At 46.6% G+C, this 16,203-nt stretch overlaps 1 protein-coding gene across 4 annotated transcripts in view; it reads left to right on the top strand.

The window, feature by feature from the left end:
• Positions 1–16,203, top strand: part of LTBP2 (latent transforming growth factor beta binding protein 2) — a 1,918,131-nt gene that overhangs the window by 1,865,883 nt on the left and 36,045 nt on the right. For all 4 annotated transcript variants that reach the window (XM_069637635.1, XM_069637634.1, XM_069637633.1 and 1 more), the window contains 2 exons: positions 4,562–4,741; positions 5,739–6,038. In XM_069637635.1, the coding sequence (XP_069493736.1) occupies positions 4,562–4,741; positions 5,739–6,038 (480 nt within the window). The remainder of the gene's footprint in view (positions 1–4,561; positions 4,742–5,738; positions 6,039–16,203) is intronic.

The following is a 16,203-nucleotide window of genomic DNA, read 5'->3' as shown; positions in this document are numbered from 1 at the left end:
TGGTAGCCATGTGATTGGGTGAGGGCAGCTTGTACTGCTCTTGTCCTTTACACCCGGTGTAATCACTAATGCCTACTTGATTCTTCATTTGCCCATGGCTCTCTTGACCAAGGGCTTAAATATGTGGTCTGCCATCTTCGGAAAAGATGGCCTGAGCATGGTGGCTGCTTGATTATACCACGGTACCCAGGGCAGCCGCGAGGTCGGGGATGGGGGGGTGCAGCGGGGTCAAACTGTCCCAGACCTCATGTTTTGGAGGGGGCACGCCTTGCCTAAGTGCAAAGCAGCACAGTCCACCTGTGTTCTTTATTTACATGAAGGACTGTGCTGCCTGCCTCTCGGAAGCAGTGCATTCCTTGCAATGCATTTTGTTGCAGAGTCGTTGGCTTTGCAACAAACAGCGATATAATGAGAGACGTCAGGGCTCCGAAATAAGCTCTGCCACCTCTCAAATCAGCTGACAGCGTAGACACGCTGTCTGACAGGAGAGAAGTCAACGTGGTACCTTTGCACAGAGACATAGGAATACATGGCAATCTCTAGAAAACATGAATGAAGAGGAGTTTAACGACCATTTCAATTAAAGCCATACCCGTACCATACATAATAGTGTTGTCCCAAAAAATAGAAACACACATACCTGTGTCAGTGGTATGTTGCATATGTTAGCCAAGAAAATAAAGAACACATGCACAGAGGAGAGATGATAATTATGAATCAAACCAAAATTATCTGTGACCGACTAACCTAAACCGTACCTCACATGTTGAAAAGGACCGCATAGTGCAGAGACAAATTTGTCAACCTTTTACTTTACCAGCATTTTTCAATTTCTGGTGGTGAACTCCTAGAAGAAGAGAACAATAAAGGATGATTTTACAGGTGGAATGTTTATATTACTACTTGTCATGGAATTCTTCATAGCTGTCTGCATGTTCTGTGCTTATGTGTTCAATCAGGTCTGAGGAGTTCTCCCCCAGTCTTTCTCCAGAGTTCTATTACCACATCTGTAGTCTGGTTACTGTTTGACATCATTGCATTTATTACACTATTCCAAATTGATTTACTAATGGGTGGTGCCCACCTACTTTTCAATTGTTTTAATCTACTTTTGCCCATCTTGATAAACTAGTTGAGCCCATCCATTTTTACAGTGTCACTTGTCTTTCATTTTGATAGATGCTTGTTAGGGACCCGAGTGCACAAGCTAAACACATCATTTCTAGATGAAGCCTTACAGAGTTTCAGATCAGTCAGAAAGTTCCGTTGCTGGCGTTCCTCCCATCTCCTGATCTCTTCAAGGCTGTAAAGTCATTCATTCCACTGCCCCTAGTAATGATGTATTTTCGAAAATGGGATTACGGAAGTGTGTAGAGATCTAGAGATCTGATGTGATCCTTTTGTTATCTTCACTAGTCATGACTCGATGTCCCCGCTGAATTTATGCTTCGGAACTGCTTTTGAGGTCTTCAAAAGATGGGGAATATAGAGGCAAGAACCTTTCTACTAGAGCAGGGGTGCAAAACGTATATCCTTCAGGAACACAAAGGGGTCGTGTGTTCAGGAACTCCAACATATATGTCTTGAAATCAATCTGCATACAATAGATCTAAGTGGGCAATCAGCCTGATAGGTGTGTAGGCTTGTGCACCAGAGTTGGGCACCACTCTTTTAGAAGAACGCACCCTGCAGTTTACACATTTCTTACACAAACCCTTGTCTTCTCGGGGATTTTCCATCAGCCTTCCATCTTCCCTTTGGTTTAAGTTCCTCAACCTCTTCTCTAGGGAGACTGGAAAGAACAACAACTGGCACTGGTGAACAACTGCTGTTAGAGTAGTGGGTGCTGCTGTAGACACTGTAGGGAATTTCCCATTGGCATATGTGATACCATCTGCCATTTGCTCTCGCTTCCAGCAAGTTCCTTTGTCCATTCGGACATTTCTACTTCAAACAATCTCTATGTTACGTTCAAGGCACCACCTCCTCAGTGCAACACTATGGCCTGCACCTTCTGTCTGCATTTACAGCTAATTGCTTTTAGCAATGAGGAAAAATGCATGTACTAGTACATAGGTGAAACCAGGGGTGTTGCTAGGTTGGGAATAGGTCCGGTGCTACGCTAATGTTGAGACTGTCGGGAATCGGGGCTAGCTAGCCTTTTGGTTGTAGCTCCTGGGCTACAAACAAAAGACCCGGGCTATAGCCCCCTCAGCCTCCCCCCTTCCCTAGCAACGCCTGTGGGTGAAACCTATGAAGAAGAGCAGCATAGTGAATGTCATTGCTGACACATAGAGCAGAGGGCCTTGTTGTGTCAGTGCTGTCACATGGGAATAGAGGGAAGGGAGGTCATTGCTCATGTGGATTATGTAATGCAGAGGATTGAGGCCACACCATAGAATATCATCACACAGGCCCTGTGGGGAGAGTCCACTCCCGCTGTATATTTTTACATGGGAACGGAGTGTGGCCTTCTCAGCTGTTTGATTAAGCTCATCCGGCACAAAGGGGAGATCCATCCTCCCTGAATGGATGTTATGATGGCGATGGTAGAGGCAGCCCCCCTTTGTTGCCATTAGCTCATGGCACAGAGGGGTGTGGCCACTCGTACTGAGTGGCATACTACTCCCCTCCCCTACTGAGTGGCATACTACTCCCCTCTCTTACTGAGTGGCATACTACTACCCTCTCTTACTGAGTGGCATAATACTACCCTCTCCTACTGAGTGGCATACTACTACCCTCTCTTACTGAGTGGCATACTACTCCCCTCTCCTACTGAGTGGCATACTACTCCCCTCTCTTACTGAGTGGCATACTACTACCCTCTCTTACTGAGTGGCATAATACTACCCTCTCCTACTGAGTGGCATACTACTACCCTCTCTTACTGAGTGGCATACTACTCCCCTCTCCTACTGAGTGGCATACTAATACCCTCTCCTACGGAGCGGCATTCTACTACCCTCTCTTACTGAGTGGCATACTACTCCCCTCTCCTACTGAGTGGCATACTACTCCCCTCCCCTACTGAGTGGCATACTACTCCCCTCTCTTACTGAGTGGCATACTACTACCCTCTCTTACTGAGTGGCATAATACTACCCTCTCCTACTGAGTGGCATACTACTACCCTCTCTTACTGAGTGGCATACTACTCCCCTCTCCTACTGAGTGGCATACTACTCCCCTCTCTTACTGAGTGGCATACAACTACCCTCTTTTACTGAGTGGCATAATACTACCCTCTCCTACTGATCGGCATACTACTACCCTCTCCTACTGAGTGGCATACTACTACCCTCTCCTACTGAGTGGCATACTACTCCCCTCTCCTACTGAGTGGCATACTACTCCCCTCTCTTACTGAGTGGCATACTACTACCCTCTCTTACTGAGTGGCATAATACTACCCTCTCCTACTGAGTGGCATACTACTACCCTCTCTTACTGAGTGGCATACTACTCCCCTCTCCTACTGAGTGGAATACAACTACCCTCTTTTACTGAGTGGCATAATACTACCCTCTCCTACTGATCGGCATACTACTACCCTCTCCTACTGAGTGGCATACTACTACCCTCTCCTACTGAGTGGCATACTACTCCCCTCTCCTACTGAGTGGCATACTAATACCCTCTCCTACGGAGCGGCATTCTACTACCCTCTCTTACTGAGTGGCATACTACTCCCCTCTCCTACTGAGTGGCATAGTACTACCCTCTCTTACTGAGTGGCATAATACTACCCTCTCCTACTGAGTGGCATACTACTCCCCTCTCCTACTGAGTGGCATACTACTCCCCTCTCTTACTGAGTGGCATACTACTACCCTCTCTTACTGAGTGGCATACTACTACCCTCTCTTACTGAGTGGCATACTACTACCCTCTCCTACTGAGTGGCATACTACTCCCCTCTCTTACTGAGTGGCATACTACTACCCTCTCTTACTGAGTGGCATACTACTACTCTCTCTTACTGAGTGGCATAATACTACCCTCTCCTACTGAGTGGCATACTACTACCCTCTCTTACTGAGTGGCATACTACTACCCTCTCCTACTGAGTGGCATACTACTCCCCTCTCATACTGAGTGGCATACTACTCCCCTCTCCTACTGAGTGGCATACTACTCCCCTCTCCTATTGAGTGGCATACTACTACCCTCTCCTACTGAGTGGCATACTACTACCCTCTCTTGCCTCACAATCATCCCCTTTTTCACAATAGTCATCATATTCTAAAATTACACTTTTCCATAAAGTAACATTGCATCCATAAACATTAAAAGCACAAGCCTTTGCAAATCAGCATAAAAACTGCAAATAGAAAAATACATAAAGACAGATTCAAAAGTGAATAAAACAATTATACAGAAAAACACTGATTATTAAATATTAAATGTTAAATAACTCTATGCATATATTTACAATGCTGGCTCACATAAAACCCCAAAACCTGGCTACAGACGATACCCAAGAAGGGTTGTCACCACTTAATCAGAATGTCACTGGCTGAGCTGTGTGCCTGATTCTTTCTGCTTTCCCCGATCCCAGAGGAGAGAGAGGACTTGGACATGCTGGACATGCACACCGACATCTGCTGGCAGAGAGTGGAGACCAACTTCATCTGCAGTGAGCCCCTGCAGGGACGGCGGACCACCTACACTGAGTGCTGCTGTCTCTACGGAGAGGCCTGGAGTCAGCAGTGCGCCCTCTGCCCACCTCCGGCCTCAGGTGAGCGGCCACCGTTAAGCACCTCTACCTTCTGTCTCCACGAGAGGTCAAGCTGCATGCCTTTCTCGTACCTTCTCTTCTATATCCCCAGATGCACCAGGTTAAGTAATCGTCCTGTCCTTTTACCCCAATGTAATCGTGCCCTTTTTCTGTTTTAATAAGGCCTGCTCCTCCTCTTATCTTAAATGATGGCACAAAACATATCCTTAGCATACTCTCTGACCACAGCTGATGATACATGATACCCTCTCACCTCAGGTGACGGTACCGTGGCCACTCCTGACTGCAATTTCTGAACTGAGCTGGCGGTACAACGGACAGACTATCCTACATTCTCTTAGCTCAGGTGATGGAATAAAGGCTAGCCCATAGAATGTTCTACATCCTCAGCTGATGGCACAACAACCAACCCTTAATCTCAGTTCCTAGTATCATAGAGACAGCCTATCCTGCCTTCTGATCTCAAGGTGGTACAATGGCTAGACCATGCCCTTCATTTTGATCTCATTTTACGGTCCCACAATCAGAATGTATACTGTCCTCTGACCATAGTAGATGGTATGACAGCCCACAACGTCTTTACCCACCTAGATCATCCGGTATTTGGACTTGTCTTTACCCTTCTCTGTAACCTTCCGTGACTGCACAGTGGCCATGTTGTACCATGCCTTATGACCTCATCTGGTGATAAAACTCGAATTGCTTACACTGTTCTCTGACTTAAGCTGATGATGCCCTCTGATTGCTATTTGCCTTACTCTGACCTCTAGCTGTAGTTGATGGTGAGATGGCCTGCTCTTACACTATACCTAACCTCATCTGATGGTCCAGTGGCATGCATTACCCTTCCCTCTGACCTCTTCTTATGGCTCAACAGCCAGCCTTAATCTGCTCCCTGACCACAGCTGATTGTAAAATGTGCAATTCCACTGCACCTCAGACCCAGGCTTCTCTGCTTCCTTAGCATTTTCTCTGGTTTATGTTTCCCTCTCTACAGTAGAGTTTGCTGAGCTGTGTAACCTGCACAGAGGAGGGAGCGGGCCTGAGAGGAATTTGGGGCTCAGGGAAAGAACCGTCTATGAATATGAAACAGACCTGGAAGACTCTAACTTCGGACTGTATGGGCCAGATGTCGGAGTCAACCCATACTATAACGACGTTGGGCCAGAATACAGTGCTCCAGACACGACTTTTGGCGTAAGAGAACAAGGAACAGACTTTGGGTCTAGTGGAATCGTCCGGATTCCACAAATTCGACCACCGGAACTGAAGCCACAAGAGCACGGCAGCCAGAGGGGTGAGTAGTATATGGCGGCCAGGACAATGCTTAGAGTATGTTAGCCAGAAGGGTGAGTAAAACCAGTGGGGTGATTGTGGCATGGCAGCAAATGACACAAGGAGAGCTTCACAACCAGAGGTGGGTACAGCATGGAAGCAGGAATGGTGAGAAGGGCATATTTTTTACCCCCTTTACACCATGTATATATGTGGAGGGGTGGTATGGTACATAATACAAGTAGGGAGAGTTGCGAGGGGTCTCCCCACGCATATATATGTGGTGTAAAAGGCGTCTAAATAAAAATAAAATCTGCATTTTTGAGGTCGCAGTAATGGGGGTTGCAGTAATGACATAGATTCTATGAACTTTCTGGACCAAAAGGTAAATGCAGCTATGTCAGTCATAGCTGGCTTTCTCCCAAGCAAAAAAACTATTGACCAATCACTTCACTTATTACACTATTCCTAAAGACAGAATATCTGAAAAAGACAATTTCACATATCTGGGTGTTATGTTTACCAAGAAGATACCAGGTCTAGAACACTAATCCACTGCTGCTATAAAGATGAAACAAAGCATTGGCAGTTATAATGGACAACTACACTGCACGTGCTAGGGCAATTGGGGTGGTTGGTGCCAAAGTGTAGGGCTTTGAGGGACCAAGTAAGCTCCAGATAACTGAAAACCACTTGCAAGTTGCTAGGTCTACCGGTATGCTCACCTGGATACAACCTTTATATAGAACTGGGAATTCACCCCTATATCCCAGTTGTGGTAGAGTGCCCCACTAAACATGGATATCAACCCGTTCAAATAATAAGGCAGTTCTAACTAATAACTCACTTGACCATATTACTGCTAGATTAGGTAGTAATAAGATACCCTGGTGTAACTATGTACTCCAAAGCCTAACTGTTTTGAAGATGCACAACCTGTGGGCCCGTAGAAATAACATGACAAAAGCGCAAGTAAAACAATTAATGATGACTTTTGGCTCAACTGGAAGGGGCAACTCTCTGGCTAGAGCTTTAAGGGAGGACAAGATATTGGGATACCAAACCTTGTCTAGGATGGGGCAACAGCCATACTTACAAGCATTTGCACGATCGCTGGGCTGTTACCAGATATCCTTTTAATTTATTGCCTCTAAATACTTGGTTTGTCTCTTGGAAGACCAATGCAAAATTACGTAATGCTTTTTGCCCCTTTGATCCTGATAAAATAGAGAGACAAGCCTCCACTTTGTAGTGTTGACCCCGAAATATGCTAAATTGCGCACACAATACTTGATTCCAGTTTTTGGAGTTATTAATGTAAAACAGTGTGCTCTGGCTTTAAATTATCTGATTTTATGGAAAGAAATATGGGTCTGTACAAAGTTGAATAATTTTTTGAAAAAAGATATTCGACTTCGACAAATGTCTTTTGATGCCCTGATTTAGATGTATATGTAATTTTTTACCTGATTCTCTTTTATGTCTTCTTTTTATCCAATTGGTAAGATATAATATGTCAGTCAGTCAACAAGTTTATTCGGATTCCGAAGGAAATCCATCAAACACAAAAAACATCATACAAAAACAATTACATTCAATATTCCAAGAGATAACAGAATGCACCCCATCAAAAATCATTGAGGAGGAAAATAAATAAAACTAGGAGCCCCATTATCATCAAGAAGTCCCCCATTACAAGGGCCTATCCCCCAAGGAACCTGACCCATGACGTCCCAAAGGGGTGAGGTTCGCACCAGACAGGGGGGAGGGTCTCATAGTTAACCTCGGGGGGCACTCAGGGACTATTAGAGGATGACTACTAATTAGAATACCACTCCTGGGTGACCAACTAGACCCCCCACGTTGTCCTAGGACCGCCCTTGCCACTCCCAAGTCCCAAAATGCAAGTTCCACAATGTCACCCTGCTGATTGTCCACTCTTGGCATTCTGCGACACCCTGCCAAGGATTCCCTGGACACAAAAGAGCAGCCTCTTACGGACCGCAGCCAATGTAGACTTTTGTTGAGGAGGGCATCCCTTGACTCCTTCCTGTCCCTTGCCAACCTGGGTACGCCATGCAGGTACATGGTAGCTTGTCCGGTCCGGCCTAGGCCATAGGGTGGAGGTAACCTCTCTCTACGCCATGAGCCATAGGCTCTCCCCTCTCCAGGAATGAGGCGTTTAGGGCCCGATTTGCTTGGTGCAGTGTCCTCCCGAGATATAGATTTTGCCTTAGATTGGGGCACCCCCTTGGACACTCTAGGCTTGACACAAGTACTGGGGTTGATACCCTTGGCTGCTTGTGGATTCCCAAGCACCATGCTAGAGCAAGGTTCAGTGAACGTGGGTGACACAGGGGCCTGTTCCTGATGGTGTGCCAGGGGGTGGGCCAGGGGTGTGACGATGGGCCCTTTGCGAGCTATTAGAATGTTACAGGGCTCCCCCTCGCACTGCTTTTCCCCCTTCATTCCTATGAGGACTGAGAGCAGATTTTTGATAACTGCCAACTCAGCCAACACTTGGATGCATACACAATTGCACACCCTGGCTGTAGAATCACCCCCAATTGGGGGGTCAGTGGCTTGTTTTACAGCGGAATTGGGGTCATCAGGTTGTTGCTTCGGAGCCCCGAGTAAGGATGGATGAGAATGCGAGCTGACTGAAGGGCTTAACGATGACATATAATCGCTCCAGAGACTGCTATGATCAGAAGATATATTCAGCGGGGGTATGTCAATAGGCGGACTGCAAAGATGCAAGCTGCCCTCGTTGAGTGAGCAGACAGGGGTGGAGCTGGACGGGCCCACCTCTGTGCAAGAGCCAGGGTTAGAGCAAGGGACTGGGATGAGGACCATGCTGAGGGTTCCGGGGGTAGGATTTGGTGGAGGACAGCTGCTTTCCAATGTTACAGTCCCGGCCACTTCCCGCTCTTGTTCCCCCTCTTGCTCTTGCTCGAAACAGGATTGGCCGGATACAGAAATCCCACTTGAGGCACTGGGTATCGTGGGGAACTGAGGTGTAGAGAGCTCGACCTCATCGGAGTTCTGGAGGGCCGAGTTGGGGGGTTTGACTGTATGACACTGTTGGCGCTGTCTCCTGACAACCAGTATCTTGCGATCCGATTTAGGACCGTTAACATGGGGAGCAGACGTGAGGCAAAAGGGGGGGGGAGGAGGGGCAAAACAGAGGGAGCTTTCCTTGGCTCAGCATGAGACTTCAAGGACCTTAGAGACTTTAGGAGAGTCATGGTCGGCGATCTCTGTCCCCCCTTGGCAGCAGTAGGATTTGGGGTTGCTTGATGGCTGTCTCTTAAGTGTCTCTTAAGGAGTCCCTCCAGGGACAGACAGCGTTCTCCGCGGGCCACCAACACCCCGCGCCCTTGACCTGCGTGAGAATCTTGTTGTGGGCTTGGCTGTTACAAAGGGCCTCAAGTACTCTAAAGGAAGGTTGGCAGGAATGGTGATGGCTGGCTTTTGCTCACCTTGAAGATCCACGGAGCAGTCCAGGACGTTATAGGCCGGTCAGTCTGGTCCCCCACGGATCCGCGAACACCCTGCGGGCTGCAAACACCCGCGCCCTTTCTCCCGCGGGCTTCACCCTAGCGGGTGCAGGAGGCGAACAGAAGTAATGGAGGGGGCGTGGCTTCTGTATGGAGGCCCTCCTGGGCCAAGCGAAACACCCTGCGGGCCGCAAACACCCGCGCCCTTTCTCCCGCGGGCTTCACCCTAGCGGGTGCAGGAGGCGAACAGAAGTAATGGAGGGGGCGTGGCTTCTGTATGGAGGCCCTCCTGGGCCAAGCGAAACACCCTGCGGGCCGCAAACACCCGTGCCCTTTCTCCCGCGGGCTTCACCCTAGCGGGTGCAGGAGGCGAACAGAAGTAATGGAGGGGGCGTGGCTTCTGTATGGAGGCCCTCCTGGGCCAAGCGAAACACCCTGCGGGCCGCAAACACCCGCGCCCTTTCTCCCGCGGGCTATGTACTTTTATGAATTGCATTGAAGAATTCGAATAAAGATCTTTTATGATAAGCAACAGGAGTCGAGGTAAAAGAGCAGGAAGTAAATGTGGCTGATGAAACACAAGATTACAGTAGTGTGTTGTGTCTTGTTGGACAATGTACTGTGGTTGTACAGGCACTAGGTATATTTTTACTCTAACAATGTCTGGTTCCCCTTTTCTTTCAAGTCACTATGGGCTGTGTGCCTATCCTTAAATATAAGACCCACATTTAAGAATAGGGGTGAGGAGAGTCCTCAAAAACATTATAATAACAAAGTTTGTATTTTAATACTGTGAGTAGTAACGTCCAAGCACTTATTTGAATTGATGGTGTTATATGTTTCATATAATACGTGTGTATTATTTTCTCTTAATAAGTGTGTACACTACCTGAACCTTTGTGTCAATCTGCTACCCCTGCCCGAGAGTTAAGCCTGATCGCTCTGCCACTCTACCTACCTTTAAGAGAGAGTTCTTCTTTGTTTTCGGCTGGGTGTGTTTTGCTCACCCTAGGTTTAGTGGTTGTACAGTCCTCAACAGAGAGGTGTACATAATTAGCCTTAACACTGGTTCAGTGGAAGGGGGCACGGAGAACACCTCAGCTGGATGATAGGAGGGGAGAAAAGGGCACAGAAGAAATACAGTTTTTGTGGAAAACAGGTCAGGAAATAAAGGAGTCAACGCAGGCTCCGAAATACACCTGGTTGTGTTAAGTTGGAGATTTACACATTGTTATATTGTCCTTACCCCTGAATCTACCACGCGAACAGTTTTATGCTGTCTTGCCCAGGCGACGAGACAACTACACGCTATCTTCCCAAAATGTTTAGCTGAGGAATCCAGAATTGAAATCGGCAATAAAATGCAAGATTCGATTCTTCATGCTTCTTAAACATGGAGACAGCCTTGGATGTCAGGAATGAATCTGTGCTGAAGCAAAGTGACAACAGCTTTAACAAGCTTAGGTATAAAGAGCATCATAAATTAGGGAAATATTTGTACAGATCCACAGGGATTCCGTTTGCGCTTGTACTTGTATCATTTTCCATTCTATAAACTGCCCTTCTGACATCAAGAAGGGTCATTGGGTTAATACAGTGGGTCTCAAGAGTTTAATCAAGTATTGTTTCCCTTTAGTGACGTTTACAGATCTGAATGTTGTCTTATGAATGACAGACAATAGGGCTTCAGAGAATGGCCTCTCCTGAAATGGATACCTATGAACAACAACTTCACAAAATAGGCGAGCATCATGAGACTGAGCTACCTTGAAGGATTCGCTTTTCCTTTGGATTAATATTGCATTGCACTCCCCTCCGTTCCCTTTTAGTGACTGGTTTCAAGGCTACTTGGTATTCTAGAATCCAGGCTGCCTTTTCATTCTTCATGACGGCGGGTCACAACCTGGGGGATCATGCTTGCACTTTTAACATCTGGAACAACATTCACGTCAGTGACCCTGCCTAGGTTCTGGGTACTCCCCCTTCATACTGGTATAATCAATACTAGATACTGTGATTAGATGAGGGAAATGTTGCTCTGATGGAGATGTCAGAACAAGTCCTTGCATTCAGGGCCCGAGTCTGGTTTTTCCCAGACATCCAACTGCATAGGGGCCAACCATTCTGACTAGGAGGGTGTGGTCATTGCTCACATTTTAATGAAGACAGAGCATCTCACACCTTCTCAGGAGGATAAACAGAGGCGTAGCCAGGATTGTCTAGTAAATGGGGCCTGATGCTAATGTAGTTGGGCCCACGGCACTGACAAAAATATCTGTAAATGCCCACACAGTGCTGCTGAGTGGGCATTTAAAAATTTTTCCAAGGTCAGTGAATTCAGCGACAGGAACCTAACTGGCTAAAATCATCCCTATGATTATAGCGCTTGGAGGTATGCAATTCCACTCTCTCGTAGACCGCCTCATTAGTGTGCAATCTATCCACACAGACAGCTTGCTATGTTCACCGGGGCTCGCAGGCTAGATTATTTTGCACCCAATCTATTAAAAACCAACCAGGTTGAGCTCACGACCTCAATGACTCAAATCGGAGTGTTAGAGGTCAATTTACTTAAAGTTTATCCATCTACCCTGCCCACAAAACTCTACCACCTCCTCTTGCCTGAACCGTTTGTAGTTACTTAATCTCAGTCTTAATCACAACTGCAAAGTTCCTATTGGGTGAGTTCGGAAAGAGGGACATAGAAGTGCTGTTCACTCCCAAAGCCTCATTTTAATTTATTTTAAAACAGTCATTTGAAAAGTGAGTTTCCTTTATTATTAAATCTAAATACAGACTTTTCATGTAGGGCGGGTTTAACATTGATCACTTTTAGGACTCTACCTTTAGGTGATTTCAATATGTGTGACAGAGCATTGACATTTGGGGACTTAGGAACATGAAACAATGCAAGACTAAGGATAGTCTAGTCGAACGAAAGGACATTATTTCGCTGCTGATTACATCGAAATAGCAGATTTCCTTCTGCCTCCTGGCAGGGTCAGTGGCATAATGAACACTCAGAAACCCTATGGTAAATAAAGTCAGTGCCTGCTACTTAGGGGACAGAAGATGGTGATGTGACCAGTAGTTATTTCTTCGCTGCATTTTGCAGTCCCCATCCCTTCACTGTGTGTAACGCCAATGTACAGGGATGCAGGATCATTCTATCATGGTGACAGAATGCCATTTGCGAAGGTGTGCAATCCTGAGTGTTTTTTGCTATGAAAAATGATTGTATGTTCCCTCTCAGAAAGTGGCTCTGCTAAACTGGGCCCACTTTCAAAATGCTCCATGCTGAAAAGTACAGGTCCCACATGTGCCATGTACTTTGTTGAGCCTGGTCTACTAATGCATCAGCAGCTGCAATGTTATTTGGCAACATGGCAGCCACAGAGTAACATGTGACTTCTTAAACCAGCCTGCTGGAACCAAATTAATTCCAACAGCCCGAGCCTGTCCCTGTAAGTAGTGGCACCCATGTTAAAAATACCTTTAACTCACTTGTCTCGTGTCAGAGATTTAGTTAACTATAAATATAAAACGATATCCGCTTTGATACAATAGCAGATGAAATATAGGTCAAACTACCAAACACCAATACAATATAATTTATCATTTCCAACTGGTTTCAAGCGGACCTGCAGAGTAGAGCCATTGACGTAACCCGTCTGGCCTGGAGGTTTCACCCACAACTGGTGTTGGGCCTTGCCCAGAATGGTTTGTTCTCTGCTGGGAAGCATGACACCTGAGAACAGTGCATATGTCCCTAGAGGTGTATTAGGATTTGAAGCTTCAAAGAGGCCTTTCCAACACAATGTCACACGCATATCAGGGTGATAAGTACTGGAATCCCTTTGACCTTAGGCAGACAGGGGATGGTGAAGGGCCATGTAGCATAAGGGGATCTTCACTCTGGAGAATTGGCCAGTCATCTTTAATTTGCCATTCCCCTGCTTCCTTCCTGAGACCACCCCCTAACTTCCTATGGACAAGCCGCTCTGGGAGCTGACATTACTAGGAATACACTTAGTTACAATAGCAAGGATTGGCCACTTGTAAAAGCTTGCCATGCACCATTTCAATGTGGCAAAGTGACAATGTAAGGGGTTGAGACCACCCACCTTTAATTTAATCATCGTTGAGATGCCCCAGGAATGCATCAAATAATCTCTTTGAATCATCTTCATAGAACAATTTTGTTAGGCCTGAGTGACATTTAAGACCCTTTGTATGCCTTAAATCCATTATTAAACTTGTTTGACTTTCCTGTAAGACTAAACTTCAATACCCATAATGCCCCTGGGAAATAATGATTACTGCTCTGCAGAATTACAGGGAAATGTGGTGTCTAACCTGCCTACTCATCCCCACTCTACTACTAAAGCAGCAGTGATCCCCACCATTATAAAGATGAATCGGGCACACCCCGACAGATACCTTCTTTGCTTCTTTTGGTAATGTGGTCCGAGGGCAGGCAATATCATCAAGAGAGATGTGAGGTGATGACATTAGCAATCCAAGCAGCTTCAGTTAAATGGCCCCAAAATGAAAGAATGTCTCATTGTAAGTTCTTTAAAAATATAGCTCCTTTAATAAAAACAATAACTGCAACAAGCAAACTGAAAACACTACAACCCCACCCCTATAAAAGAAACACAGAGAATGCAGAAATGTGTGTGAAAGTGCCCTCTTGGTTGATATGTAGGGAGGGGTGTTCAAGCAAGGATTTCTGCAACTACCAATGTTCAAAGATATATTCTTATAGAGAAAGGTAGAGAAAGAAGGCTTAAAAGTAACTACAGTCCCAGAATGTGAACCAGGGGGAGTGGGTCTCTTTCCTGTACCTTTAATCTTGTCTTTGGTGCTCAATAGCATCAAGCTGGGCTTCCAGGTGCCTTCGCTGCGGTCAAGCCAATCGACCCACGAGTCAATGCAATCCCACCAGCTGTTGGCTCGAAGGTGCAGGCTCCCAATGGGTTGGGATGGCATTCGAGACAGCAAGATAATGTCTTCCAATGGATCAGGACGGAGAGACGATGACTCTGCTGAGTTGAGTCGGTGGTCGAGTTCGATGGATTCCAGCAGTCGAGTCAGCACTCTAGTCAGTTTCTTCCATGGTGTCGGACCCATGTTCTGGTTGACAGAGGGGTTCCACTGCAATCAATTGAGCCAGTGTCTGGATGGCTCTAAGTGCAGCAAGCGGTTCTAAGTATGCCAAATGCAGCACTGCGGGTCATGTGGTAGCTCAAAGGGTGTTGAGCATGATAGATCCAGATCGTAGATGTCTTGAAGTGACAATCAGGACTGTATCTGATGTTGGGCTTCTCAGTTACTGGAAGGCCCAATCCAGGGTCTGCAGGACAAGGCATGTCCTTCAGTTCTGCACTTCCACTCCTGGACATTGGCTGGCTCTCACAGGGGCAGCTTCATCTCTAGTGCAAGATCCAGGTTCCAGTGACACAGCCAGCAAAGGTTCCATGTGTTAATATCCCCGCAAAAATATTGCCATACAAAAATATCGCCATATTTTTGCGACGATATTAAGGCATGGAACCTGCGAGGGACACCCCTGCAACCCCCGCATTATTTTTAAAGGAGCAGGGGACACCCTCACAATCCCTGCTCCTAAAAACCCCCAAAATGATCCCCCCCAAAATATTGCCTATGGCCGTTCCAGACAACCATATATACGGCAATATTTTTGGTGGGGATAATATGTAGGGATACACCAGCAAAGAGGCCTTGGTCCACAGCAGTTCACACCCACTGTTAAAAGTGGATGGATGGGAGAAGTGCTCTTTTCTGCCTTGGATGCCTTCTGGATTCACTTTCCTGACAGAAGACTTTAGGACAGAGGTCCAGAGAATTCTCCTTGTTCTTCTGGGAGTCCAGAGATGAATCAAGTAGGAGAGGATGCTCTCTCCTTATGAAGGCAAAATATAACAGGGGATTGGTCCAGAGAAAGCCTGCTGTAGGAAGTCTAATCCAGACTGTTGTAACAAGCGCCCCTTGCTTTCTGACACCATACCCAGAGTGCATTGTCCGGCTGGAAATGGGGGGAACAGGAAGTGGTAGAGAGCCCTAACAGAAACCAAGATATTGGAACCCTTCTCTCAGCCCAGCTCTCCCTTCTGGCTACTCTAAAATCACCCCCTTGCCATGGCTGCCAACTTCAAAGGGACTCCATTGGTCAGCACCCTGGTCTGAGGGTGGCTTTGTTACGTCAGTGCTGCTTTTGAAGTGCCAAATTCCCAGGAGATCTACTTGTGAGGGTTCCGGTGCCCTGGGAGGACGGTGTGCCCTTCCTGCAGAAGGATCAAAATGAAGAAGCCTGGCTACTGTCCCACATAGCAGCTGTGGAGAGAGTCGGACCACACACTAATACACATCTGTGTTGTCCCAGACACTAATACACATCAGTCCTGTTCTAGCTGGGCCATGCTCACAGAGCTGACACTAGTGTGATATGAGATTGCTGTGGCTGTAGTAGTCAACATGCCCCAAACTGGCCTGGCTTATATTTAAACATTTGCGTGCCACCAGAATGACAAAGGCATGCAATTATTATGTTTGGATGCAGAGGTGCAGAAGTTTAAAAACGCCAACTCTGCCTGCTGTCACTTTGCGTTCCTGAAGCTGTCAAGAATGCACATGTGCGTTTTGAATCTTCCCTATGCCACTGTG

The sequence above is a fragment of the Ambystoma mexicanum genome, chromosome 14 (genome assembly GCF_040938575.1).
Source record: "Ambystoma mexicanum isolate Mex_15411 chromosome 14, UKY_AmexF1_1, whole genome shotgun sequence".
Lineage (NCBI taxonomy): Eukaryota > Metazoa > Chordata > Amphibia > Caudata > Ambystomatidae > Ambystoma > Ambystoma mexicanum.
Note: the sequence above shows the minus strand (reverse complement) of the source record. Positions and strands in the feature narration are given on the sequence as shown.